Source organism: Podarcis melisellensis, assembly GCF_964234715.1.
Source record: "Podarcis melisellensis genome assembly, chromosome: 2".
NCBI lineage: Eukaryota > Metazoa > Chordata > Lepidosauria > Squamata > Lacertidae > Podarcis > Podarcis melisellensis.
Genome location: NC_138529.1, coordinates 41,646,752 through 41,674,493, shown reverse-complemented (window position 1 = coordinate 41,674,493; position 27,742 = coordinate 41,646,752). Strand labels below are relative to the sequence as shown.

The 27,742-nt window shown below is 43.3% G+C and overlaps 3 protein-coding genes across 6 annotated transcripts; all 3 read right to left on the bottom strand.

The window, feature by feature from the left end:
* Positions 1 to 2,528: 2,528 nt before the first annotated feature.
* On the bottom strand, positions 2,529 to 4,412 carry LOC309362686 (olfactory receptor 10X1-like). 2 transcript variants are annotated; one of them, XM_081898380.1, is made up of 2 exons: positions 4,114 to 4,412; positions 2,529 to 3,655 (listed from the first exon to the last, which is right to left on the bottom strand). In XM_081898380.1, the coding sequence occupies exon 2, from the start codon at positions 3,637 to 3,639 to the stop codon at positions 2,698 to 2,700; it is 942 nt and encodes a 313-aa protein (XP_081754506.1). In that variant the 5' UTR covers positions 3,640 to 3,655; positions 4,114 to 4,412; the 3' UTR covers positions 2,529 to 2,697. The 2 variants fall into 2 exon arrangements, with proteins under 2 accessions (XP_081754506.1, XP_081754507.1); XM_081898381.1 differs by having other exon boundaries at positions 4,223 to 4,412.
* A 6,296-nt stretch (positions 4,413 to 10,708) lies between these two features.
* On the bottom strand, positions 10,709 to 15,585 carry LOC309363309 (early activation antigen CD69-like). Of its 2 annotated transcripts, XM_081899449.1 has the most exons (7): positions 14,873 to 15,007; positions 14,201 to 14,317; positions 13,462 to 13,587; positions 12,292 to 12,369; positions 12,046 to 12,191; positions 11,784 to 11,893; positions 10,709 to 11,105 (listed from the first exon to the last, which is right to left on the bottom strand). In XM_081899449.1, the coding sequence occupies exons 1-7, from the start codon at positions 14,988 to 14,990 to the stop codon at positions 10,937 to 10,939; spliced, it is 864 nt and encodes a 287-aa protein (XP_081755575.1). In that variant the 5' UTR covers positions 14,991 to 15,007; the 3' UTR covers positions 10,709 to 10,936. The 2 variants fall into 2 exon arrangements, with proteins under 2 accessions (XP_081755575.1, XP_081755576.1); XM_081899450.1 differs by lacking the exon at positions 12,292 to 12,369 and having other exon boundaries at positions 14,873 to 15,585.
* A 1,598-nt stretch (positions 15,586 to 17,183) lies between these two features.
* On the bottom strand, positions 17,184 to 27,589 carry LOC309363311 (asialoglycoprotein receptor 2-like). Of its 2 annotated transcripts, XM_081899453.1 has the most exons (5): positions 26,414 to 27,589; positions 21,218 to 21,343; positions 19,413 to 19,558; positions 18,844 to 18,953; positions 17,184 to 17,430 (listed from the first exon to the last, which is right to left on the bottom strand). In XM_081899453.1, the coding sequence occupies exons 1-5, from the start codon at positions 26,514 to 26,516 to the stop codon at positions 17,241 to 17,243; spliced, it is 675 nt and encodes a 224-aa protein (XP_081755579.1). In that variant the 5' UTR covers positions 26,517 to 27,589; the 3' UTR covers positions 17,184 to 17,240. The 2 variants fall into 2 exon arrangements, with proteins under 2 accessions (XP_081755579.1, XP_081755580.1); XM_081899454.1 differs by lacking the exon at positions 21,218 to 21,343.
* Positions 27,590 to 27,742: the final 153 nt, after the last annotated feature.

Here is a 27,742-nt window from a genome sequence, read left to right as displayed (position 1 = left end):
AATGGGCCTTAGAAAGCACTGCAAATAACAAGGCCAGTGGAAGTGATGGTATTCCAGCTGAACTATTTAAAATTTTAAAAGATGATGCTGTTAAGGTGCTACACTCAATATGCCAGCAAGTTTGGAAAACTCAGCAGTGGCCAGAAGATTGGAGAAGATCAGTCTACATCCCAATCCCAAAGAAGGGCAGTGCCAAAGAATGCTCCAACTACCGCACAATTGCACTCATTTCACATGCTAGCAAGGTTATGCTTAAAATTCTACAAGGAAGGCTCAAGCAGTATGTGGACCGAGAACTCCCAGAAGTGCAAGCTGGATTTAGAAGAGGCAGAGGAACCAGAGACCAAATTGCAAACATGCGCTGGATTATGGAGAAAGCTAGAGAGTTCCAGAAAGACATCTACTTCTGCTTCATTGACTATGCAAAAGCCTTTGACTGTGTCGACCACGGCAAACTATGGCAAGTTCTTAAAGAAATGGGAGTGCCAGATCACCTCATCTGTCTCCTGAGAAATCTCTATGCGGGTCAAGAAGCTACAGTTAGAACTGGATATGGAACAACTGATTGGTTCAAAATTGGGAAAGGAGTACGACAAGGCTGTATTTTGTCTCCCTGCTTATTTAACTTATATGCAGAATTCATCATGCGAAAGGCTGGGCTGGATGAATCCCTAGCCGGAATTAAGATTGCCGGAAGAAATATCAACAACCTCAGATATGCAGATGACACAACCTTGATGGCAGAAAGTGAGGAGGAATTAAAGAACCTTTTAATGAGGGTGAAAGAGGTGAGCGCAAAATATAGTCTGAAGCTCAACATAAAAAAAACGAAGATCATGGCCACTGGTCCCATCACCTCCTGGCAAATAGAAGGGGAAGAAATGGAGGTAGTGAGAGATTTTACTTTCTTGGGCTCAATGATCACTGCAGATGGTGACAGCAGCCACGAAATTAAAAGACGCCTGCTTCTTGGGAGAAGGGCAATGACAGGCCTAGACAGCATCTTGAGAAGTAGAGACATCACCTTGCCAACAAAGGTTCGTATAGTTAAAGCTATGGTTTTCCCAGTCGTGATGTATGGAAGTGAGAACTGGACCATCAAGAAGGCTGATCGCCGAAGAATTGATGCTTTTGAATTATGGTGCTGGAGGAGACTCTTGAGAGTCCCATGGACTGCAAGAAGATCAAACCTCTCCATACTGAAGGAAATCAACCCTGAGTGCTCACTGGAAGGACAGATTGTAAAGCTGAGGCTCCAGTACTTTGGCCACCTCATGAGAAGAGAAGACTCCCTGGAGAAGACCCTGATGTTGGGAAAGATGGAGGGCACAAGGGGAAGGGGACGACAGAGGACGAGATGGTTGGATAGTGTTTTCGAGGTTACCAGCATGAGTTTGACCAAACTGTGGGAGGCAGTGGAGGACAGAGGTGCCTGGCGTTCTCTGGTCCATGGGGTCACGAAGAGTCGGACACGACTAAACGACTAAACAACAACAACAACAAATGTATGTATTCATTTATTTAGAGTTTGTATTGAACTGCATTAACTGTTCATTGAATGGTTTGGTTTTTTCCTTGACTATGTTCTTTAGCACTGGTTCTATGGATGGAAATATGGTCTTGTCTACTTCGCTGTTCAGCATGCTGTTGGGAGAGCAGCATGCAAATACTAAATCAAAGCAGCACCTGAAAGAAAAGCATCAGAAATGGCACCGAAGGGGCAAACGGCTTTTCTCGGTGGGTGGGGAAGGAGATGAGCATGTGAAGAGTATTGGTGTACATCCTCAATCAGTTACAGAATGCTATGAACAAATGCTCTGGATCAGTTTATTGCTCTGGATCTGTTGTTTGTGTGTGTGGGTGCCCACTCATGAGAATCCTTCCAGAAGGGTACTCCAAAACACACAGCCATCTATTATTGCAGCAACAACAGGCCACACAACAGAGACACAAACATGGAGCCCACACAGCCGTGCCCTCCTCCATTCTACACAGGTGTGACTTTGCCCCAAAGGAAAAATGAATCACATCAGAAAGGGCCATACTCTGAAACCAGCAGACTTCCAGGACACCCCAACACAGACCTCAAGGTGGCTATTCATGAACCAGAGGAGGGGAACTTCATCATGAACTTGCTGAATGAACACTTATCAGGAAATTCAAGTGTATTTCATCTGGTCTGCATTACGATCATGGGGTTTGAATCCTCTGCAGATGTTCATTAGCCAATATATAGCAGGATGTTGTCCTCAGCGCTTCTTTGTGACTTGTTATTGTAAATATTTTCTACTAATTTCAGCTCTTTTGAGAATACATTGCTTTTGTTTTCTTCTTATATGACAATTTATAACTTAAGAACAAAGTGTCTGCGATAGAGAACAATGGACAGACTCAGACCACATGGTCATCATAGAAACTTTTATAAAATTTGCATATGATGATTTATATGGATAGATTCCTCTGGGAAATTTAAGATGGTGTGTGAGTGTGAGTACTTCAATTTGCAAGGCCACCAGTCATTCTATAAGCCAAGAAGAGGATTAGGCAGGGCACCCAGGGTCAAATATGAAAGACCCAGGACTCATACCCTTTGGTCTATCCTCTAACATGAAGACATTTGCTATACAACCTAGCGATACACTGAAACAACCACAAATACAATTTGGTTTAAATGGAATTTGTTTGCATTTATTGTATTCATATCTTTTGGGAAAGTACCTTTTTAGTGATTACCTTCCTTACCGCAACCTTGATTTCCTTGTTTCTCAAAGTAAAGATAATGGGACTGAGAAACGGAGTAATTATGGTGTAAGGTATAGACAATAGCGTGTCATCCTCTAATGTGTCAGCTGAGCTCGATTTGAAATAAATGATGGAGGCAAATGTATAGTGCACACTTACCACAATGATGTGGGCGGCACAGGTGGAGAAAGCTTTCTGACGGCTCTCCGTGGAGGGGATGCGCAGGACGGTGGAGAGAATTAAGATGTAAGTCAACATGATGAACAGAAGGCTGCTGGCCAGAACCAGCATGGTGATAGTAGAGATTGTCACTTCAGTCGTATTGTCGGCAGTGCAGGCTAACCTAACCACTGCCCTCATGTGACAAAAGAAGTGCCGGATGGCATTGGGGCCACAAAAGGGCAACCTAAGGATCTGAGCAGCCTCACTTAGAGATATGAGGAATCCCAAAATCCAGGAAATGGCTATGAGCCAGACAATTACCCGCGTGTTCATAAGAAGAGGATAGCGCAAGGGGTGGCATATTGCTAGGTACCGATCATAGCCCATACATTGAAGAATGAGACAGTTTGCTGAACCCACTCCAAGGAAAAGAAACATTTGTGCACCACACAATGCAAAAGAGATTGTTCTGACTTTTGCTAGCAAATCAACCAGCATTTTGGGGACAATGACTAAACTGTAACAGGTTTCAGAGCAAGACAAAGCAAAGATGAAGATGTACATGGGAATATGGAGGCTACGATCAGAATAAACAACAGACATTATCAGCAGATTTCCTATCACGGTTAGGATGTACATGAGCAGGAACAGGATGAAAAACGCAATCTGTACCTCTGGAGGTACAGAGAACCCAAGCAGGATAAATTCTGTCACTTGTGTGTGATTCTTCTTCATTGTGTTGTACCAGCACCTTAGAAAGAAGAAGATCACAGTTACCAAACACAAGGCTCAGTCTTATGGACAATGAGCAGCATGGATCTTTCACATTGTTAAATTAAATTATAATAACAATAACAATAATAAAGCATCTTGTCTGACTCCAAGGATTTAAATGATGCTTCTTTCTGCAGGCTTAATTTCTTTGCCAGGATCAAAGCATTTTTTGTTTTCTCTTCCTATTTGCACAAAACTGGCTCTCCGTAAAAAAATACATGGAAAAACTAGCTGCAATTGCGCTTTGGATTTTATTCTGAAGCAATTAGTTTAGTGGCTAAGTGGTCAACTGCATTTTTTATTCAAGGAGCGCCTATCATTTACGGGTCCACACTTTTACTATATAAAGGATGGTATTTAACTAAGTTTTATTCAGATCAACTAACTTAGGTTATGTTTATTAATTTCAGTGGGTCTACTCTGAGTAATACTTACTTGAATATCACTCAAAGTGGGCAGAAGTGAGCGGTGGTGAGATCTTACTGCAGTAGTCTAAGGTGTGTTGAGGAGAGTGACACTCCCCCTTTCCTCTCCTGTACCATACCTCTATTAAGTTCATGGCCTGAGGCATTCTTCTCCATTCCCAGATCACTTCCACTAAGTGCAGTGGTTGAAATTTATATACTTTCCAACTGCACACCACTGTGTGAATCAACAAGAAGGCCAAAAATGATATATATTTTTAAGGACATTGCCATATACCTGAGCTGGTTATCAGCTAGTTTCCCAGGTAATTCAGCACCATTACAAGTCATGCAATAATGCTTTGGCACTCCAGAATGTGAGAGAAGATCAGTAGTGATGGAAACAAGTGAAAATTTCAAGGATGCTTGGTTACCATCTCTGTTGTTCTCATTGAGGAACCCTAAAGAATGTTGGAATTCCCTGAAACATTGTTTGAAAACTAAGCCAATGGCTTAAATGAGTTCTCAAACAAAGCACACTTTCTGATTGTCAGAATGATCCCAATAACAGGAGGCTTACCTTCCGTTTCTGATCTGGAGCTGCAAAAAGAAAAAGAGGAGGAAACTACAACTGGCCTCAGGGGGGGGGGAAATGGAGTAAACTCAAGTAAGGACCAAAACGTCTTGCCACAATTTCCACTGAAATCTGTGGTCCTGTTGCAAAGGAATGGGTGGAGAGCATGTCATCCCCTAACCATGCAAAGTGTTTAACATGCCATTCCAAAAAGAGAGAGAGAAAGAAAGAGAGGGATTTTAACCTTGTTCATATGGGGATTCAGCGTCAAGATCCCAGAGACACTCAGGGAGCGAGGCCTGTAGGGAAATTACACTAATTTGGCTCAGGAGCTGTTTACGAAAGGAAAGCTTATCAGATATTTCATCATTTGTTATTTACTGCAGAAAAACAAAATTAAATTCATGTTTCAGAAACTCAAAGGGCCAATGTTTTTGAGTTTCAAAAACCACACAATTCTGATCAATGTATGTGACCTTTCCAAGCCCTTTCCTGCACACCCCATGCTTTTGATGGTCCTGTGAATTAGGAGGCCAACACAATGATAAACCAGATGTCAGAGACTTTTGGGGGCAAATGGAAACGCCGTGGGTGCTACACACAAAATGGCTCCCATGCGGAGTGGCATCACACAAATTGGCTGCCCCATCCAGAATAGCAGAAAGAGACAGGGCTGCAAAATGGTGCAGGCATACATCAACCACTTTACCGGTGGGGGAGAAAGATACCTTCATCAGCCACTGCTGCACTCGCTCCCATAGAAAGCCCGTGAACCTCTTTTCTTTTCACAATAGTTAGGACGGTAAGTGCCCATCATGGCATCCAATGAAACATGGAAACATTTAAGAGGGCATGCACATGGTACGAGAGGCTGAAAACAGTAACCGAGCAAGAAGACCAAATCGTCTCTAACGCATTGTAGATTTGAGTGGATATTTAATGAAACCTTTTGTGAGTGCCATAGGATGTACTGGTGGCCACTTTCAGGCCTAGGATTAGGTTACTTTTGTAGGGATAATGAAGAACTATTCTAGGTTTCACACCTTCTCTAACTTCCATGAACTGCCTCATGCCTCAGGTACTCACAGGAGATTTGTCTAGCTAGTAGTTACTGAAAGTGGTGGAAGAGAATAGGAAGCACTCAAGAGTTCTTACCCAGAAGCTGATCCTCAGACAGAACCTTGCATCATGCAACAGCTGCACCAAAGGGTGAGCACCAGATACCCAGGTGAGTACTACAAGCACTCAATTAGCAAACATAGTATATCCGATAATAATTACTGGATGGAATTAGCACCTTTAAATGGCAGGGGAATTACCCATTAGATAACAATGGGTCTCAAAGTGAACCATTAACAGTGGGATCAGGCATTAAACAGGGATGTGTTATCACCCCAACTCTATTATCTTAATCAACATTGTTGAAGGGAAACTCCCCACCAGAGTAGAAATCATATATTGAACAGATGGAAAGCTCTTTAATCTGAGTAGGCTGAAAGCAAAGAGTAAGGTTACCATACCTTCTGCCATGGAGCTTCAGTATGCTGATGACAAAGTAGTGTGTGCACACTCAGAGGATGACCTCCAAACTGTATTTTTCGCTCTATAACACACACCCGACCATAACACGCACGTAGTTTTTAGAGGAGGAAAACAAGAAAAAAATATTCTAAAAGAAACAGTGGATGTATGATTTTTGTGGTTCATGCTGTGGCCTCAGACATGTGATCTGACAGTGAGTTTGGAGTAGCCCAATGCAAAAATCCAATCTTTGTAACCACGTTTTAAGTGGGGAGGGAAGGAAAAGCACTCAAGGGACAAGGAGCATGCGTAGGGTGTGTGGAGAAGGATGCTGCTAATACAGTGGTACCTCGCAAGACGAATGCCTCGCAAGACAAAAAACTCGCTAGACGAAAGGGTTTTTTGTTTTTTAAGCTGCTTCGCAAGACGATTTTCCCTATGGGCTTGCTTTGCAAGACGGAAACGTCTTGCAAGTTTGTTTCCTTTTTCTTAACACCGTTAATACAGTTGGGACTTCACTTCGAGGAGCAACTCATAGAACGCGGTGTGGTAGCCTTTTTTGAGGTTTTTAAAGCTTTTTGAGGTTTTTGAAGCTTTTCCAAAACTTTCCCGACACCGTGCTTCGCAAGACGAAAAAAATCGCAAGACGACAAAACTCGCAGAACGAATTAATTTCATCTTACAAGGCACCACTGTAATGCAGAAGAGGGGTATAAGGGGAGAAGGCTCCTCTCCTCTCCCACTTTGCTCCTTTAAAGCAAGCAGACTCTGCTTTTCTCCCTCCTCCCCGCTCATCCCCGGCTTAGCGAGCTGAAAAACTTTGCTGCTATGTAGCGAGCTGAGTGGGGAGGAGAGAGGGACAGAGAGCCTGCTTGCTTTAAAGGAACCAACCGGACAGGAGCTGCTTACACTCGTGTAAGCGGCTCCTCTCCTCTCCCGCTTTGCTCCTTTAAAGAAGCAGACTCTCTGTCCCTCTCTCCTCCCCACTCAGCGGCTCTTCTCCCACTTTGCTGTTTCAAAGCGAGCCTCGGAGGAGGGAAGGAAGGGGAACCATGGATCCTCTGCTCACGACTGCAGCAGATCCCCCCTGCCACCCGTAGGCATTCCCTCCATAACACACACAGACATTTCCCTTACTTTCTAGGAGGAAAAAAGTGAGTGTTATGGTGCAAAAAATACGGTATCCTAAATATATTCACAGAATCTTATGGAATGCTTGGCCAAAGTGCTGCACCAACAAGCACAAAACAACCCCTCTGCAGCACCAGAAATCCAACTTAATGGTGTAATGTTGGAAAATGTCAATCACTTTTCCTTCCTGGGCAGTTATCTTTCCACAAGGGCTGACACTGATGCTGAAATCCAGCATTGCCTGAGCTCTGCGAGTGCAGCTTTCTCCCAATTGAAGTGCATAGTGTTTGTGGACCATGACATTCACAGGGAAACCAAATTGCTTGTTTACAAAGCTATGATACTACCAACTTTACTGTACGCTTGTGAAACATGGACCACTTATAAACATCATCTTCAAATTGTAAATGATTCCATCAATGGTGTCTCCAAAACATTTTACACATTACTTGGGAAGACAGGCGAACTAATGCCAGTGTACTGGAAGAAGCAAAGATCACCAGTGTCAAATCAATGATTCTTCAACATCAACTTTGTTGGACGGGTCATGTTGTTTGGATGCCTACTCTATTCCCAGCTTAAGAATGGAAAGCGAAATACCGGTGGATGATAAAAGAGGTTTAAAGACACTCTCAAGGCAAAAAAAAAAAAAAAAAAAGGTGTATAAGCACTGATAACTGGGAAACACTGGCCTGCGAGTGCGCCAATTAGGAACAACCTTTACCAAAGGTGTCATGGACTCTGAAGAAGCACAATCTCTGGATGAAAGGGAGAAACAAGCTAAGAGGAAGGCATGTTTGGGAAACCCTCACCGTGATCAACTCCCGCCTGGAAACCTGTGTCCCCACTGTGGAAGGACATGTGGATGCAGAATTGGCCTCCGGAGTCACTTATGGACTCACTGTTAAGACCATGTTCATGGAAGACATCTTATTCAGCTATGAGTGATCACCAAAGGAGAAGACGACCCATTAGAAATGTCTCCAGAAACTTAACTTCCTAGGTCATCAGCAGATGTTGATTTGGCACTCAGTTAATAGCATTATTATGCACTCAAACTTCCCTAACTGAATTTATGAACTTTTCCCCATGATTTGGGAGAGAACCATGTGGATGATTGCTCTGTCCAATGGTTACATGGTTAACAAGTCAAGGATTGGCTTTCAGAACATTAGCCCTGCTGTGAATGTAGCCACAGATCAATCACAGAAACTCCACAGCCATGATATGTAGTGGGAAAGGACTATATGCCAGGATACGGCCCCAAATGTCATCACGTGAAATTGCAGTGCAAAACTCCTGCAATTTTCTGAGTAAATGGGGTTGCAATGAATTTTTTCTAGAGACAACATGGAAATGAACACTAAACTTGCATTAAGTTCCACTAAATTTCCTGAAGTGGCTTTTATGTTGTGTCACGTAAAATGCAAAAATTAATAGGTAATGAAGTGTTGTGAACACAGAATGAAGTACCATGGCCTGATTGCAAACTAATACATAGTCATCTGCTCCAACATGTAGTTAATGGAGGACAATTCTATCAACATTTGAAAGCCATGTCAGCTACCGGTAAATGGAAACTAAATGCTGAGAGATAGTTTATCTATTATAGACGCTGGAGACGGATAAAATAGGCTTCAGTTCAAAACAGGATGCTAGACTAGATGGCCTGATACTGTCAGGCACGCCCAAACATCTGAAAAATACATACACATTAACTGTAGAAGGACAAGCCATGTGTTTTAAATGACTACATTTTACTAGTGCTTTTTTCTAAAAAAAATATGTTTAAGGGTACTCTCATTTTCCTGCTCATATGAAATACTGCTCTTAATGAGGTCAAACTTAGATTCACAAAATGTTTAGGGGTAATTAGTATTATTAGTATTAGTATTACTACTAGTACTACTACTAGTAGTAGTAATACTAATACCGGAATTGGGACTTAGGAGATATGGGAATGTAAGCACATTTGCAGGTCTTAAATCAGTCTTTTAATTGTGTTACCGGAAAAATCCGAGGGCTCCCTTGGACAAAAAGTAAAGACACCAACCAGAGTAAATTGGAGCAAATCAGCAGCCTGTAGGCTTGGCATTTATTGAACTGTTGCAACAGGGTGCTCCCCTCACTTGCAGGAGAGAGGAAAGACACAGAAAAATGGTTTGTAAGGCCTTATAAAAACTTTTGAAATTCCCATCCTGTAGGTCAAGCCCACTCCCCAGAAACATCATGCCTACATCACAGAAAGGAGGGGTTGAGGGAGGGGTGGTGGTGGTAACCTGAGTGTCCTGTCACCTGGCTGGTTCCCTTCTCCCCCTCCCTATGAGTCATTTTCAGAAGACAAAAGTTAGTCGCAGTTTCCTGCCCCCTGAAGGGGAATCCAATCACTGTTCTTTTGTTATAGTCCATGTTGAATCCACTCGTGTATGCAGTCCGTTGTGTTGTTGATGGTCTTCTGTCTGAGACCATCAGGGTTGGCATAGCAACTGGGCAGGGCTCCTGTGGATGTGCTGGTATGCTCAAGGGATTATGGTGGCCTGTATCAAACCTTCCCCATTTTGTAGTCTTTCCTTCATGGAGTAAAATAAAAGTGGAACAGTGCAAATCCGATGTATGGTTGATTTTCTATGAATTTATAACAGAAGCGTAGTGTATGTAGTGTGTGACTGTGTGTGTGTGTGAAGTTTGTAGAAACTGAATGATTGGGGGGTGGGGTTTCCTGCTACAGTTGCTTGCTTAAAATGTTTTTAATACAGATGTTTTACACAACAGCAATTTGTATTGAATGAATATGGACAGGAACTGAAAGCTACAATATGTAAACATAAATTCAAAGTGAAGGGAAATGGAGCTGATTCTTCCCTCCGCTAGCTGCCTCCACAGGAGCCGAGAACATTATTTAAGCTACCTGAAACTGGACAGAATCTTTTCCATTTCAAAGCTCAAGGAGGGGGGAAGCCTTTTTGAACCTTCTCCGAGGTTTTTAATAATTGCAAAACGCTTAGGTGACATCATGGCTTATTCAGAAAGCCACCCTCTGCTGAAAGCAGCGAGCATAGGATAGGAGGGAGGGAGGGAGGAGAGCAGGCAAGGAGATTTCCTAGACTGGCTTTTCTTTACCAGTGACAGATCCAACGGGGGTCTTTTGCAGGAATCTGCATTCATCACAGAAGGATGTCTGTTTTGCCTATTGTGGAATATGCTGGTAGGATTTGGCTCTCGCCTTCCTGGGTATTCCTTTAATGATAATAAAATGTAAAGAAATGCCTGTGCACGGGCCCAGTTTGACCAGGCATAACCATTAAATTGGACAGCCGTGTTTAGGGGAGATATACTGTACTTCGAAATACAGATCTTGGAGACTGATAGCAGGGAGAGCAGTTTGATTATTTGTGCTCCAAAAACCAGGGCAGAGGCATGGAGAGGGAGATGCTGAGGGAAACCCATGTGCTTCGTTCCTCCCCATGACACCATGTACATTCAGCCAGGCTTATTTCCTGACTGGCTTTTGACTCACAGTCTAGAGGACCAGAAAGACATTGTTCTAACCCTGCAAGTTCTTGCAACCTTTAAAAAAACACTCCTATGAATCAATTCTGCTTGTACACGCACACAAATTAGCCAAGTTTCAATGAGGTAAAAATGGGGACTGCAGGGCACAGGCAATGTGCCTGCTCTTTTCACAAATGAAGCCCAAGCGTCTTAGGCACTCGGTGTTCTTCCATTTTAATTCATACTTGGGGTCCAAAATCACACAGCATCGGGAACTGATTGGTTCTGTCCTTCCATCCCAGTTTCTGAAAATGAGAAACACAAATTTGTCTGAATTGCATGCTATCAGGGGAATCCAGTATATGGGGCAGGATCATGAACTTGAGAGCAGGGGTGGTAAGCAGATGCTGGCCTCAACTTTTTTGTGTGGGATAACTAGTCTCATATAACCAACATGCTTAAGTCTAATTAATGCATGAATGGGTTAATGCCACAGACAGAGAGAAAGCTGCCCTGTCAGGCTTAGCTAGGTCATTCTCCCACACTTTGGTAAGGAGGGAATCAAGCCCATTGCTGTTCCCCTCCAGTTTATCTGAGAAACTCAGTGTGTAAAGAGGTCTGAGCTGGTTGATCTTTCAAGCCATTCTCTATACCAATAATTTAGAAACTTTCACCACTGAAACAAAGCCCAGGTTTACAACCTGGGTTTTCTGACTGCTGTATGGAAAAGTACATGAATCTGACCTTTGGAGAGTTTGGGAAGATCTGCTACCATATTCTAAGAGGAGAGGTACTCAGAGGAGGAAAATGGTTCAGCTTTAGCTGTCAAGTTTGGAGGGGGGAGAGGTTGCTAGTGCACTATAAGCACTAAGGAGCAGATCTAACTGTAGCTAATGCACATAGTAAACAGGGGTGGACAAGGAGTCATTGCAAATCAGTGCTATGATATGGTAGAGAATTTTCAACTCAATAATGCTACTCACGTGTAGGAATGATTTTTGAAGTCTTGCCACATCCACTTTCTTTCAGCCTCTATGTAAGTCAGTCCAATCCAAGTGTTCTCACTTATCTGCAGTTTATCTTTCAGAAAGTCCTCATAGAAAATGAAAATAACATGAATTTGCAGTTCTCTAGCCATATAATATTTGCAAAATTGCACATATTAGGCAAGTGTTCATAGAAATGAATATATTAGTGAAAGTAACACACTCAATTATATTTTATTTATTCCTTAGATAGAATTACCTGTTCATTTTCACTGTCAATCACTATTAGATCTGCACCTAGGGCTTGGCAGAAACTTCTAGCTGTATTCTGTTGCATTTTTTCTGTGGAATAGTAGTAGCATTTTTCCTGAAACTTATGCCAGTCATCTGCACACTTTGGAAAGCCTGCAATATATGGAAATGTTGATTAATGCTACCCAGCATGAATATATCTTAGATGTTTTGCTGGTCAAAGGATGTTATTGTGCCTGGAGTCATACACTACCATAATTGCCAATAAACACACATTTCAAAACCAGTCCCTTTGCCTTATCCAGATGGTGTGTGTGTGAAATATCATCACCTAAGGGCGAACCATAAAAATCTGGGTTCAGTTAACGGAGAAAGATGTGATCTGTGATTTGACTTTGGCTGTGTGTGCTGGGGAGATATGTGAAAAAAACATGTAATTCCAAGAGGATCTCTTTTACCAGTTTGTGTGTGTGTGTGTGTGTGTGTGAGAGAGAGAGAGAGAGAGAGAGAGAGAAACTTCTCATCTCTCTTGCTCCAGCATTCCATCCCCTCCTCTCTGTGTGTCCCTCTTGATCTCTGTCTTTGTTCTCACCCTGCCTCCTCACAGGGACTCCATTTTCCTCCCCCCAATCTCTCAAACTGCTCCTCCTTTCCCTCATATTCTCTCTTGTCAGTTTTCTTTCTTTTCAGCTGCTGATTTGAGCCTTGAAAAGCAATGTTATTAGTTTGTGGTTGCCAGACCTCTTTATTCACTGGATCCAGCAAATGTTAGAATTTAATCAAGTCAGGCTAACTGCCTGGGTGAGGGGCCATTCAGATAATAAAAGAAAGGTGATGGGCCATTAAGAGAATAAAGGAAAGAGGGCTCTGTGTCCAATGGCAAATGGGAGGGCTCCTCCTTCAGCTCTCAGATAGATAGAAGGGCAAAGCCTGAGTTTGAGGGCAGAGTTTGCTGGGATGTGAACTAGAAGCTGGAGAAAAAGCTGCAGGCTTGAAAGGCATAGAGTGGGCCATAGTTGATTTCTGCTTCAATCCAAGGCTGCAGCTATGGGAGAAGCAAGAACTTTTTGGGGTGTTGATACTATGAACCCCTCCATCATAGGCTCAGGTTGCATATATGGGTAAATATATCATAAAGACACCATAGTCTCTGCTGTGCCTCATTTCCAGAAGGAAACATCTGAAACCCCTGGAATCCAGGCACTTCTCAGAGATTGGAGTGGTGTGCAACAATACATATAAACTGAAAGAGGAATACATACAACTGAATACATAGAGCTGAAAGAGGAAGTGGGACAGAGTGTCGCTCTCTCTACTTCCTCCTTCAGCACTATGTACTTCTGGGGGTGGGGTGGGGCAGGTGGAACTACACAGAAGTACTGTAATATCCAGAAGATTTTACCTTCTTCAGATCTGAACTTACATCTAAGACATGCCATTATGAGAGTAGCTGTTGTTATGATCAAGGAGCAGAGCAACAGAACTGAGAAGATCATGAAGGGTTTCCTGCCAAAGGGTCCCCACTTGCCGTCCTCAGATGTAAACAGTGCTGCAAATAAAGAAGAATAAACCTGGAAGCTCAAGGAGGACCACGGGATTTCAGGAGCAGGACTATTGAGAATAAAGAAGGCCTCCCTCAGAGAATCATGGCCTCTTTGATTTGTTAAGGGTTCTCTTCAGAGAGCTACAATTCCCAGGATTCACAGGGAAGAGGGATTGGCTAGTCTCCCTTCCATCCAGGTTTCCCTCTCCTCCCCTGCCAAAATACAGCAAGGGTTCCATGCCTACTGAGCATGCTCATTCTGGGTTTCAAAATATTATATGTCCTTCTGGAAAACCTTGAGGTTTCCCCAAAGCTTCTGATACCTCCCTCTTGTGTGTGGACGGTGCCATTTTAGCTACATGAGGCTCCTCTGAATTTTGGAAACGGAAGGAATGAGAACAACAACAAAGTTCATGTGGTCCTCCAATACATCAGAGCCCAAAGCGGGACAGGGAAGTAGATGAACAGTGTAACTGGTGTCTGAATTGGGTAACAAAGGCTTTTTAAAGTCTAATGAGGAAGGGGGATATTATTTGTGCTCCTCTTCAGACTGCAGTACCATAGAGAGACTAAAAACATTTATTTGTGCCATTTGTGGAGGTATGCTAATTCTTTTCACCTGGTTCTCTTTCCTCTCCCTTCTCTGGTAGCCTTCTCAGCCGGATGCCAGAAAACCCGATATACTCATATTCCTGCGCAGCATTCTCATATCCTTGCTGGTCCAAAACCACTGATTCTAGAGACAGAAAAGGTGTTGTTGTTTTTAAAGGGATTGCCTACTTGGCTCTCCGTTGTGACTTTCCAGATTTCATGGTCTTGCTACCCACTGGAAGTGGGCATGTCCAGCTTTGTCACTCATTGTGGAATAGTATATCATTCAAAGAGCCAAAACTAGGTCAAAAGAAGCTTATTAGCAAATGTAAATATTAAGAATGCTTGTGCTGATAGCAAGTAAGAGGCTAACATGTTAATGTGACCATGCTGCAACTGCTGCAGTAACTGTGACTGTTTATTGCAATCTTATTAAACAGCCTCCCAAGACTGGATAACTGTGGCAGCATGATCTAGTCCTAATGAGTATAGAGTATAGAGGAGAAATACTAGAGTATAGAGGAGTAATGAGTATAGAGGAGAATTACAGTTAGGAATGATAACCTTGTTAGATCACTCACATAGGGAATTGTGTGTTTTATATGTGATGTGGACACAACAGCAGCAGAACTGGAACAGCCTTTTGAGAATTTCCCGTTCTCCTCCCTTCCTGCTTCCTTCCACTGCCACCCTGATTTACCTGCGCTTCCAGGTTCTGACTCTGAGGAAACTTCAGCATTCTGAGAAAATTTGTCTGAAAGAATGTCATTCTGGTAATCTTCATTCCAATAGTCTTCATTCTGATAGCCGTCATCCATGATGGGTTTGATTCTTCTCCTCGAATGCCTCTCAGAGCAGCTAAGCTCAGTAACCGGATTCTTGTGTTTGCTGTCTATCACTATCAGCTTCCTTTCTATCTAACAAACCACAGAAATGTCAGGCGCTTGCCCTACTCCTAATGCTCAGGAAGGGGAGTGCAACTGTCATGGCTGAATGTAGCAAAGCAGGATGGGATGGTCCTAGCTAATTATGGCTGAACTGTGAAAGAGACTGAAGCTGATTCGTTACAAAAGGTTCAGACAACTATGAGTGCGCTCTTAATGAAAGAGCAAGTATCAGGCTTCATGTTATTTGAGAAAAGAAAGGGACCGCAAAACAAAGGTTCAAATTATCATAAGAAATGTCTGGAGGTGTCTGAAAGAAGGTTGATCACCCAGGTATCTGCCAAAATTTTCATTTGCCCTAACACTAGCAAGACGCACACTCCATCTGTGCACAGCATTTTTCTGGAAAAGTAATTTCATCTGTATTCTTTTCCTTGCTGTTGTTATTTTGAAGTATTTGTTTTTTATCTTATTGATTTACATTGAGAAATTATCCACAGTGTCCCACAGGGCTCCATTTTGTCACCCATTTGTTCAACAATGGGCTGGGTGTGTGTGCGGGGGTGGGGTGGGTGGTCCTATAAACTGAAATCAAATCCAGACAAGACAGAGGTCCATTTTATTTATCAGATCTCTCTTCTGCGAGATGTCAGGGTGGTTTGCGAAATTAATACATGCAGTTATAAAACAATTGCAACCACAAAACAGGAAACAGGAAAAAACAGCTTCATATATAAAACAATGAAAAACAATTGCATACATACAAGTTGTTTAAATAGTTTTAATACAGATGAAAACTTGGATAAAGCTTGTTGGAAGAGGAAGATAAATGTGTGTGCCAAGTTGTTGAGTCTAGGAAGTGAGCCTCCTTGTGTATTGGGATGGGCACTCCTCTAGAAAGGGTAAGTTTGTAATTTTGGGGTGCTCTCTGGGACAGTGGTATGCAACAGAGCCTTCTTTGTGGTGACCTCTTGACTATTGGAATCTCTACCTTTTAGATGTGTGCATGGCACCATCTGCTTATATTTAAATGGCATACTAAGATGTGATATTGGAAATAGAAGTTTGGGGAAGAGATTCTTCCTCTCTCCTCGCAGAGATAGGCCGATTGCTACAAAGCACATTAAAACTCAGTTAGATTCTGCATCTGCCTTCATCCACCTTTAAACCAATGGTCCCCACAAAAATACGTAGGCTAGAATAAATCACAGAAACTTTGTTTTGTAAATAAATAAAGATTTTACTTACAAAGTTTCAGTAGTTACAGTAAACAAGTCTCTGTCCATCAGAAGTAAAAATAAAGAAGAAAAATGGTTCCAAACAATTTAAAAGGAAAAGAATGTGGTTTCATTACAAAAGGATCATGCGGTCTTTGTGTTAACAAAGACATGCAGGCTGTGTAAATCTCCTAGCTAGGAAAATTTACTTGCATGTATATTTTGTTGAGCTGGGAGCCATGCATAGCTACCAGCTTTTTCCAAGAAAGAGAGTATATAGGTACAACTGAGGTATGTAGAGAACTGGTCTTAACTGACCAACTAACTAAGGGCTTTGGGTTGTGTATGCAGAAACCTGTTCAGTTGATGGAGCACAATTAAAGCTGTTTGAAATTATCACAAAGAAAAGCTACATGCAAGAACTAAACACATTAGGGTTAAAAACTACCATGTGCATTAGGTAATACAAGACAGACATGTTGAATTGTGGTGTATTGTCAAACCAAAGAAAGACAGCTGATATTCTGACCAAGCCACTACCAAGAGACAGTTCTGAAAACCTTCAAGTCAAGATGGGACTCTGAGTGGGTTGTTAATTGTGCATGCAATTGCTACATTTGCTTGAGAGGCAGTTTGTGGGATAACCAGCCTCAAAGAAACAGCATGCCTGAGTCGTAATTAGTATTTGAATTGGTTTCTAGGATTCTAACAAGACACATCTTTTAACCCAAGCTTTGGGGAATACTTGGTTGGTTGTCTCACCTTGCAGTTGTTGATTTTTAATACAATGGAAACAATTCATGAAATACTGTTAGGAATAGAGCACGTGTTTTCACAGCAGTGACACATCTGTTTGACTGGTGTATGTCCTTGTTACAAGTTGCTTTTGCTTTTCTTCTGTATTTGCTTTGTACAATTATCTTTTTTTAAAAATTGTTTCTATGGAATAAAAATAAAGCAAATCATTTCAGTGGGGTGAAAGTGGAGACCGCAGCACGCAGGTCACCTCCTTGTCCCTCTCACAGACAGATAGATGGAGCTTATCACAGGGAATGTTGTTCCACTTGCCCTTTGAGGCTTCATCTGAAGTAAGAACACAATGGGTCTTATAATTATATTTGTCGGTAAGTTGAATGTTATCTGGCGTCTCCCAGTTTCTGAAAAAGATAAAACAGCGTGAGTCACATACCAGCAGGGTGATGAGAGGGGACAGAGCTTGAAGTTGGGAAAGAAACAGATGCTGGCCTCAAATTTTCTGCAGATTCTGAGCAGCAGGATCAACTGCAGGTGACTGCAATCCTAGGAGCACTTTGCCCAGGAGGAAATCTCCCTTAAACACAGTGGTAAAGGTAAAGGGACCCCTGACCATTAGGTCCAGTCGTGACTGACTGTGGGGTTGCAGCGCTCATCTCACTTTATTGGCCGAGGGAGCCAGCGTACAGCTTCCGGGTCATGTGGCCAGCATGACTAAGCCGCTTCTGGCGAACCAGAGCAGCGCACGGAAACGCCGTTTACCTTCCCGCCGGAGCGGTACCTATTTATCTACTTGCACTTTTGATGTGCTTTTGAACTGCTAGGTTGGCAGGAGCAGGGACCGAGCAATGGGAGCTCACCCCGTTGCGGGGACTTGAACCGCCGACCTTCTGATTGGCAAGGCCTAGGCTCTGTGGTTTAACCCACAGCGCCACTCACGTCCAAACACAGTGGTACTGACTTCTAAATAAAGATGCCTAAGATTGTGGTGCATGTGAAGAAGTCATCACATTGACCAAAGAGGATGGTGCTGCTTTCACACAGCCAGTCCCAGATCAAACATCAAACATACTTGTCATTTATATTGAAGTACTGTTTACTTCAATGGCTTCTGGTGGCAGCAGGATCTATATTCTTCCTTCTCCATCCAAGTTTCCTGCTATGCCCTTCATGCTTTTATCTACCACCTATAAAATCTAAAAAATACAAATAGCTTCTGTTTAGATTAAAGACCAGGGGTGAGGAATAGGATATAATTAGGGGGTTGAATCCTTATCTCCTCCACCCACAGGCCAAGTGTGACAGGTGGGTAGGGCTGGACGCCTGTCAATCACCTGGCATCACAATGACATCATATGACTCATTGTTGGACACTAAAACCCTGACAATCAGCTGATCAAAGCACCACATACAGCACAGGGATACCGGCCCAGTCCCATTTTTATCGCTCCACACCTGATGGAAGAAGGAGAATTAACATGGGAGGCTTTTAGCCAAGCTGGCACTCCATGTAACATCCACCTCCACACGGACCATATATACACTGGTCACATCAACACCCTACATTAATTCTTTGCCATGGGTGCTGACAGCTGTTAGGAAACACTTAATACACCACAACTCCCAGGATTCTCTGGGTGAATCCATGACTGATAAAGTATAAGAGTGCTTTAAAGGTTTGGTGTGAATATGTTGTTTCCTGTCCGTATTATGGGAAACACACTTCCAAATTTTTACTGCTGAAATTCTTAAAGCTTTCTGAACCTCAGTCTCAATGTGTAAAGATAAAGGATGATGCATTGAGGAATTCTACTCACTCAAAGGTCAACTCTGTACCATCCACCCATTGCCACCCTGGTACACCCTCTGCATAACGCAAGCCAATCCACAGATTCTTCGTGGAATCCATTTTATAAATTAGAAAGTCCTAGACAAAATGAAAACAGAATCAAATTACTCCTTACCTGCTGCCCAATATTTTTGCCAAGCACTTTTGCATGTTCTTTTTGGTAATATATTCATTTACAAACACTGTTTATCCTAGTATATAGTTTTGTACACATTACAAGGATTGCATTGCAAAATTCAGAGAAATGCAAATCTTAAAGGATGACAGCACTTTGGTTCACATATTGTTTCGGGAAGTGTGAATTTGGTTCACATATTGTTTCGGAAAGTGTGAACTCAATCCAATTTCTCTCCTGTCTATACTTAAGTCTCAACTTCAGATCAGGGCATAGGACTGGCTTTTATGGGAAAGCAGTTCTCTGCCATCTGTTGTTTGCCTGCTTGCAGTAATTTCTACCTAGCAAGGAGAGGGTGTCCTATGCAACAGTCTCTGAATCTCCACATCTTAGATGAGAGAGTCAGGACAGGAGAGACTTACCTGTTCCATTTTGTTGTCAATTATCATCAGATCTGCACCTAGCCATCGGCAGAAGCTTCTGACCTCACCCCAATTTCCTGTTTTTATGGGAAAGTAATAGCATTTCTCCTGAAATGCTACCCATTCATCTGGACACACTGAAAAGCCTGCAAGATAAGGAGCCTTAAACAATATATCCCACAGCAAGTGCATCCAAAATGTTCCACTGGTCATTCATCCAATATTTCTATGACTGGTGTCACATACTACATGAACATTCAGCAAATGATACAATATCTAGGAGTTTTTAATCATATGATAGTTAATCACATGATAGTGTGACAGCAGAGACATGGGGACCTGCTCCCTTTTGGAAATCCAAAAGGGGTATTTAGGTTTCCCATTCAACCCACATACCCCACTGACCTTAAGATGGTGTGCCGCTTTCCTCACAACTTTCACCATAATGAGGAAGAAGTCAAGAAAGACATCAGTGCAAGTATTTCAGCTTACCAGGTAGAAAAATCTCCCCTCTCCTCCCCCTGCACACTGTTCTGGGGTTCTTACAACCTTCCAGATAGGATTTCTGATTTTCTCATATATTGTGAAGTGAGTTGCAGTAAGTATCAGCTAATCAGCAATGATTTTAAACTGATGCATTTCAACAGTGTGATTCAGCTACAAAAAAAAAAAAGGGGGGGGGAGGCTAAGGCAATCTTCAGCCTCATTAACAGGCCTATAGTTTCCAAGTCATGGGAATTCATAATCCCACTTTATTCTGCACTAGTCAGACCTCATCTGGATAACCATGTCCAAGAAGGCTATAGAGACAATAAAATGGGTTCAGTGAGGACCACTGGCTAATGAAGATACAGTGGTACCTCGGGTTAAGAACTTAATTCGTTCTGGAGGTCCGTTCTTAACCTGAAACTGTTCTTAACCTGAGGAATCACTTTAGCTAATGGGGCCTCCCGCTGCCACCGTGCCGCCAGAGCACGATTTCTGTTCTCATCCTGAAGCAAAGTTCTTAACCTGAGGTACTATTTCTGGGTTAGCAGAGTCTGTAACCTGAAATGTCTGTAACACGAGGTATTACTGTATTTAGGGATGTGGAAAATAAATAAATAAATGAAGAAAGGTGTAAACTAAGAACTGGGTATATTCATCCTGGTTTGATTTGGTTAATTTGGGGGATTGGTGGGGAAAATGTTGCACTCTTCCAATACCTGAAGGGCTGTCAGACAGAAGCTCATTTTCTGCTGCCTCAGCAAGCGGGACCAGATCTAGTGAGCTGAAGTTACAGGAGGAAAGGTTTTGGCTGAACAACAGGAAAACATTCTGGATGGTAAGAGTAGTTTGGCAGTGGAACCAGCTTCCAAGGGCGGTGGTGGGCTCTGCCTCATTGCAGGTCTTCAGTTAGAGGCTGGAGAGTCATCTGCTATGGATGTTCTAACTCTGGATGTCCTGAGTTGAGTAGAAGGAGGTGGCCTGAGGCCTTCATTCACTCTATGATTCTATGGGAGGTGGCCTGAGGCCTTCAATCACTCTATGATTCTATGTCTATTTTGTTCTCAGATTTCTGTAGCTAAATGCAGGTTGTCAATGTATACTTTTAAGAAAGGAATCGTGTGTGTGTTGGAGTTTTTAGACATTTAAAACGTAACATGGCTGTATGCAATTGGCATTTCTTAAATAAAATGAATTGAGAGGTGTTAGATATTTAAAAGATGGGTGCATGCGTGCCATGCTTTAAAAGTGCATCATGCTTTAAGCTTCACAGAAATAATAACCAAAATTTTTTTAGCCTTCTCCAGATATGGACTTACATCTAACAGATGCCATCACGAAAGCAGCTTTCACCAAGATAAGGGAGCAGAGCAGCAGAAGTGAGAAGATGCTGACGGGTTTCCTGACGAAAGGTCCCCGCTTGTCATCCTCAAATGTATACAGTGCTGCAAATAAAGAAGAGTAAGCCACCTAGAAGCTGTAGGAGCGTCAGAAAATTTCAGGAACTAGAAATCTTGCAGGCAAGCAAGAGGCATTAGCACAGTTCAAGGACAAATTCCAGCCAGGAAAAGCAATCAAGGATGCTAAAAAGCAGGGACTGTGGCCTGGGGAGGAAGCATGACTCCGTGAGTGTCCTGAGGGCCGGGCCACATTTGACCCCCAGGCTTTAGGTTCACCACCCATTTTAAGGGATTACAGTTTGAATTGAAAAAGTCTGATTCTGTCAGGCTGCTGCCAGCAACTCCCATGGCCGGTTTACCCAAGAACATATAAAGAAGGCAAGGAATGTTCTTGTCATCCGCTTTTTATTCAGTATTTACAGAGAGAGGCTTTAGAACCCAGCCTCTTGGATAATGGCGTTGTCCCAAGTGAATCTCCACACACACACCCCATCTCTCCCACTTCCTTATTCGTCATCCTCATCACCTCTAAAGGTGCTGACAAGTGCCTTTGAGCTCTGGCTCTCCTACTTTCAAGGCTCGACGGGTTCTGGGTGTATGTGTCAGGAAAGCTTTCTAAAGACACTGAGTCCATCTGCTGTCACCCTCTTGGTACTTCCTCCTCCTCCTCCTCCTCTCCCATTATTTCTCAACTTTCCCCCTCATCTGCCTCTGGGCTATGACCTCCCTCAAATCCCTGTTGTAATTCTAAACAGTCCTCCTCTTCTCTGGAAAAGTCAGGCTAGGGAGGCAGTCTCCACCATTCCTCCTCTGCCCAGACCCTGACAGTTTCATATATTGCACAAGCATATTCCCAGAGTTTTCCAAGCACATTAGAAAAGTTCGTAATATCATTTGCAAGTTCATTGAACCTTTCACCTGGCTATGCTTTCCCTCTGTTGTCTGGTAGCCTTCTCATCTGTATGCCAGAAAACCCGATGTACTCATATTCTGGCTCAGCATTCTCATATCCCTGGTCCAAAATCATTGAGTCTACAGAGAGGAAAGAGCACTTTTAAGAGACTGTCTACTTTGTGACTTTCTGGATGAAAGGGTCTTGCTGTACCCTGAATGGGTGCACATCCAGCCCTCTCTTTCTACAGTGCACAGGTAAGAAACTGTAACACAAACCAATGAGAATATAGCCCTTTTGGTGGCTTCTGTGGGTTAAACCACAGAGCCTAGGACTTGCTGATCAGAAGGTTGGCGGTTCAAATCCCCGCGACGGGGTAAGCTCCCATTGCTTGGTCCCTGCTCCTGCCAACCTAGCAGTTCGTAAGCACATCAAAGTGCAAGTAGATAAATAGGTACCGCTCCGGCAGGAAGGTAAACGGTATTTCCGTGCACTGCTCTGGTTCGCCAGAAGCGGCTTAGTCATGCTGGCCACATGATGCAAGAAAAAGAAAAAGACACAGATAAGTATGTGACCTGGAAGGTAGCACTTTTTGCAACTGCTGCTAGGAAAATTAGAGCAAATTATATAGCCAAGGTAGCCATTAACTGTAAAGGAGATGAATTTATTTGATCCCATCTATCTACCTCAGGCTATGCTCTATCTTTGTCACCAAACTCTTAGTATAAATTGCACACTGTATTAATTGATACTGTTTTTAACATTAGTGACCATGTGATGAATTCTATTGTTTAATGTTTTTATTTGTGCATTGGGGTACTTTTATAGCTTTGGTTAGAGTACGTAATGTTTTAATAATACAAATGTTTAAAGTCTTTTATTACAAATTCAGTATAATTTCTGGATGGTAAGAGTAGTTTGGCTATGTGCAATAAAACTGACTGAGACTGAGACTGGACCTAATGGTCAGGGGTCCTTTACCTTTACCTTTTCCCCTACATTTATAACATTTATGTATTGCATTTTATTAAGAGCGTATTAGTATAGGCAATACTAGGGCTACCTTCTGGAGCCTCCTGGTTTGAGTGAAATGTCTTTGGGGGATAGTGAGACATAAGCCTTGGAGAACTTGAATCAACTAGTAATATGGTTGCTTTAATCAAGTTTCTTTCCCCACCCCCATCACTAGTCCTGACCAATGTTTCAGGTCAGCCTCTTCACTTTGGCAAATATTTCTCCCCAAATTCAGTTTAATCTATTGATTTACTTTTTGGAGGTACCAAGAGATTCCAGATATACTAAACTGCTCCTTTTCCAGTTAATTTGATGGCTGCTGACTAGTAGTCTCCCTATAGACATTGCTTCTAACTTTTGCCCACTGTGGGACAGGGGTCCCACCATCCAGCCCTCACTCTTGAAAATTGAGCCCTTTGGAACACATATCTAAAAATTGAGGAAAAAAGTTTTGATATATAAGAGCTGACACTTTTTAGCAGATATACATTTTAAGAAAGTTTATACAGCAAGCCAAACGTTAGCAAAAAGCAGCTGACATTAACTAAACTGTAGTGAAAAATGTGACTGTTTCTTACAATGTTTCCACAATAATCTCCGAGTTCTGCAGCAAGAAATTTTATTGCTCTTGGAGAACTGTGGCTACATGGCATAGTGCATAGAGTTGCAAATTTCACTTCGGAATAAGACACCTTCCCTAGGTAAGGGCACCTCCTTTGTTTTGCTTCTGTTTTGCTTCTGTTGTTCTGTTGTTCTGCTGTTGCCGCTTTGCAGGTGAGTCTTGGGGTGGACCGCTCCCCCTGCAAGCCCATTCTCCACTTTGGGCTTGGGGGCAGGCCCCACACTCCACCTCAGCATATAAGGCTCCAAGGAGGCCTCGGGACATTGCTGCTGCCGCTTCGCCGTGAGTTTGTGGGGAGGACTCTTCCCCCTGCAAGCCCATTCCATCAGGCCAGGGGGTGGGGCCCACATTCACCACCGCCACAACTTTAAGGACACTGGTGCTGCTGCAGCAAATGTTAAAAATGTTTTTGTATATTTTAAAGTGTTTTAAAAGTGTTTTTAGTTTTTACTTTGTTATACCACCATAAGCAGTGTTTTTTATTCATATATTTTTATTTTGTTTTGTTTTATTTTGGGTTGGGGTGGGATGGTTGTTGAGTGGGGTGGGGATTGGTTTTGTTTTGGTGTAATTGTTTTTTTGTTTTGCTTTTATATTTTGTAAATGGAGGCGAGTATTAGGCTTGGGATTCCTACCGTGGAGGGGCGAGGGAGGTATGGCAGTGGGGGCAGATGTCATAGGCGAAGGATCGAGATACGGATATGCTCGTACCCCTTCCAATCTGCACCCCATCCCGAGAGACGAGGGTAGGGTGAGCAAGGATTACTCACCTCCGTCACTGGTGATGGAGCTTCAAGAACATCTTATAGGGTTTTTATGAAAAGCTAAGAAGTCCTACTTCTCGGCCTCCATTTCATCCGCTAGCTCTCGCCCGGCGCAATTATTTAGTATAATTCGGTCTTTAACGTCCCTTGAAGGACAGCCAAATTTAAATAACAATTTGACACACAGCTGTGAAGCATTTGCGAGCTTTTTTGCAGAGAAGGTCTCTTAGATCTATCCAATTACCGCCCGTTTTTGAATCTTCCGTTCCTGGGTAAGGTGATTGAGAGAGCGGTTGCTGAACAGCTTGGTAGGTTTCTGGATGAAACATCGGCTCTGGATCCATTCCAGTCCGGCTTCCACGCTGGTCATGGGACCGAGACGGCTCTGGTCGCCCTAACAGATGATCTCCGCAGGCAGCTGGATCGAGGCGGGTCGGGGCTGCTGATTCTTCTAGACCTGTCAGCAGCCTTCAACATGGTCGATCACAAACTCCTGGACCACCGCCTTGCCAACATGGGGATCCAGGGCACAGTCCTTCAATGGCTGTGCTCGTTTCTCTCTGGTCGGGGACAGAGGGTGGCGCTTGGGGGGGAATTGTCATCTCGCCACTCCTTGGTGTGTGGAGTGCCCCAGGGTGCAATACTCTCCCCGATGCTTTTTAACATCTTTATGTGCCCCCTCGCCCAGCTTGTCCAGAGTTTTGGGCTGGGCTGCCATCAGTATGCTGATGACACCCAACTCTATCTGTTGGTGGATGACCATCCTGACTCGGCCCCAGACACACTGATCAGATGCTTGGAAGCTGTGGCTGGATGGTTACGTGGGAGCCGGTTGAAGTTAAATCCTTCGAAGCAGAGGTCCTCTGGCTGGGACGGGATGATATGGGACTGAGGGGGCAACTCCCATCTCTTGCGGGGGTGCAATTAGTGCCAGCACCGTCCATTAAGAGTTTGGGTGTAATCTTCGATACCTCTCTCTCCATGGAGGCGCAGATTGCAGCTATAACAAAGGCGGCATTTTTTCATCTCCACCAAGCTAAGCAGTTGGCTCCTTACCTCTTGCCCTGACCTAGCCACTGTGATCCACGCAACGGTCACCTCCAGACTGGATTATTGTAACTCGCTCTACGTGGGGCTGCCCTTGAGACTGACCCAGAAACTCCAGCGGGTGCAGAATGCCGCAGCGAGACTCCTTACGGGGTCTTCGCTGCGAGATCACATTCATCCAGTGCTATACCGGCTGCACTGGCTCCCGGTGGAGTACAGGATCAGGTTTAAGGTGCTGGTTTTAACCTTCAAAGCCCTATACGGCCTAGGACCCTCGTACCTACGGGACCGCCTCTCCTGGTATTCCCCACAGAGAAACTTATGGTCTTCAAATAAAAACATCTTGAAGGTCCCAGGCCACAGAGAGGTTAGGCTGGCCTCAACTAGAGCCAGGGCTTTTTCGGCTGCGGCTCCAACCTGGTGGAACGCTCTGTCACAAGAGACAAGGGCCCTGCAGGACTTGACAACTTTCCGCAGGGCCTGCAAGACAGAGCTGTTCCACCAGGCCTTTGGTCAGGGCGCAGCCTAACTCCCTCCTTTGGCAATCTTTACAGAACTTTAGTATGGTTGCCATCAATTTTGATATTAATTAATTTTTATAATGTTTTTAGAATGTTGCACTATTTTAGTGTTGTTAGCCGCCCTGAGCCCGGCTTCGGCTGGGGAGGGCGGGATATAAATAAAATTTATTATTATTTATTATTATTATAGTGTGAACATAATACCTTATTACAGAACCAGAGCAACTGAGAATTTCTTCTCATACTCCCCGTTACCTGCTTTTGTAGGTTCAAACTCCGAGTGCACTTCCTCAGTGTGGGATATTTTCTCTGACACATTGTCACTGTAGTATTCTTCATTCTGATAGCCGTCATCCATGGTAGGTTAAGGCTGCTCCAAGTCAGAGTTCTTGGGGCAGATACAACACAGCCACTTGTGCTTCCTTTCTGTCACAATCAGCTTCTATCTAGCAAGCCACAAATGAGTCAGGCCCCTAAATGCCCACCCCTAGCACCACCCCGCTGCTTGGTGTAGGGGAAAGTCTTCTTGTTTACTTGGTAAAAGCCAAGGGAAAGCACAATTTGTTGTTCTGTTTTTCCCCCCTTGTGCACCTCCCTTGCAACGATGCTGTGGACACTTTAAAGCATTGCAGTTCTGCAACTACGTAGCACTTAAAATGTAACATGCCTTACTTTGGTTCAGAATGTGTCCCTGCTGTCACAGTCACTTCTCTGTTGGGAGAAAAGTTGTGTGGTCTCCTAAAGCTATATGGATGTGCTTTGCACTTAAGTTCCTCTTTCCACAAGCCAAACACCTCCTCAGAAGTGGCTCTTATTAGATGGAAGCAGTTTACAATTTAGTTGTTACAATCACCATCAAGTCATTTGTATCATGAGTTGACCTCCTACCTACTCAGCATCTGATTACAGGAAAAGCTCAATTTTTTCCAAGATAAGTTTCCAGCTTTTGGTGGTGAATAAAAGCCATCCTATGCATCCTTATCAGTAGATCAAAAGACCATGAGCAAAAACTCTGTTAACACTGGTAGAAGTCTGCAATCCTATGTAGGCTTTAGTAAGAATGCATAAAAGTGGTTATTCGTTACGTTCCATGACTTGTAATCTTATTTAGTAATTTTCTAATGAACTGCATGGGGAGAGGAAGGAACTAGTACTACTGTACATCTGAGAGTGATCAAGCAGCATATAAAAGAATCCACTCTTGGAATTGTAAGTACAGAATAATAGAATCATTGAATCAACTGTAACTTCTCCCACTTTTAAGAAGCATCAATTTGATGGTTTTTATCCAAAATGAGTTATGATGCAAGATACCACTTCTGGGGTGCTTCTGGAGGTAGTTGTATCACTGAAGGCTCAGGCAGCCTCAGTGGCTAGAGGTGCCTTTTACCAACTATGGCTGGTTCAACAGCTGCAACCATTCCTAGACTGGGAAAGTGTGGCCACTATGTGGGGCTTCCCTAGTCACTTGATCCAGAAGCTGCAGTTAGTGCAAAAATGCTACAGCCCAGTTGCTGCCAGGGGTGAGACTTTGTCAGCATACAACAGCTGTACTCAGGGATCTGCCCTGGTTGCTGATTTGCC

Bases quoted from the DNA above. Each gene is read 5' to 3' on its own strand.
- LOC309362686 (XM_081898380.1), bottom strand. From the start codon at position 3,639: ATGAAGAAGAATCACACACAAGTGACAGAATTTATCCTGCTTGGGTTC.
- LOC309363309 (XM_081899449.1), bottom strand. From the start codon at position 14,990: ATGGATGACGGCTATCAGAATGAAGACTATTGGAATGAAGATTACCAG. The intron at 13,588-14,200 runs GTGAAAAGAATT...CTTTATTTGCAG, and splicing joins GGGAGAGGAAAGAGAACCAG to CACTGTTTACATCTGAGGAC. The intron at 11,106-11,783 runs GTGAGTAGCATT...TCTCATTTTCAG, and splicing joins TTCAAAAATCATTCCTACAC to AAACTGGGATGGAAGGACAG.
- LOC309363311 (XM_081899453.1), bottom strand. From the start codon at position 26,516: ATGGATGACGGCTATCAGAATGAAGAATACTACAGTGACAATGTGTCA. The intron at 21,344-26,413 runs GTAACGGGGAGT...CTTTATTTGCAG, and splicing joins GTTTGAACCTACAAAAGCAG to CACTGTATACATTTGAGGAT. The intron at 18,954-19,412 runs GTAAGTCTCTCC...CATTTTGTCTAG, and splicing joins TTGACAACAAAATGGAACAG to GACTTTCTAATTTATAAAAT.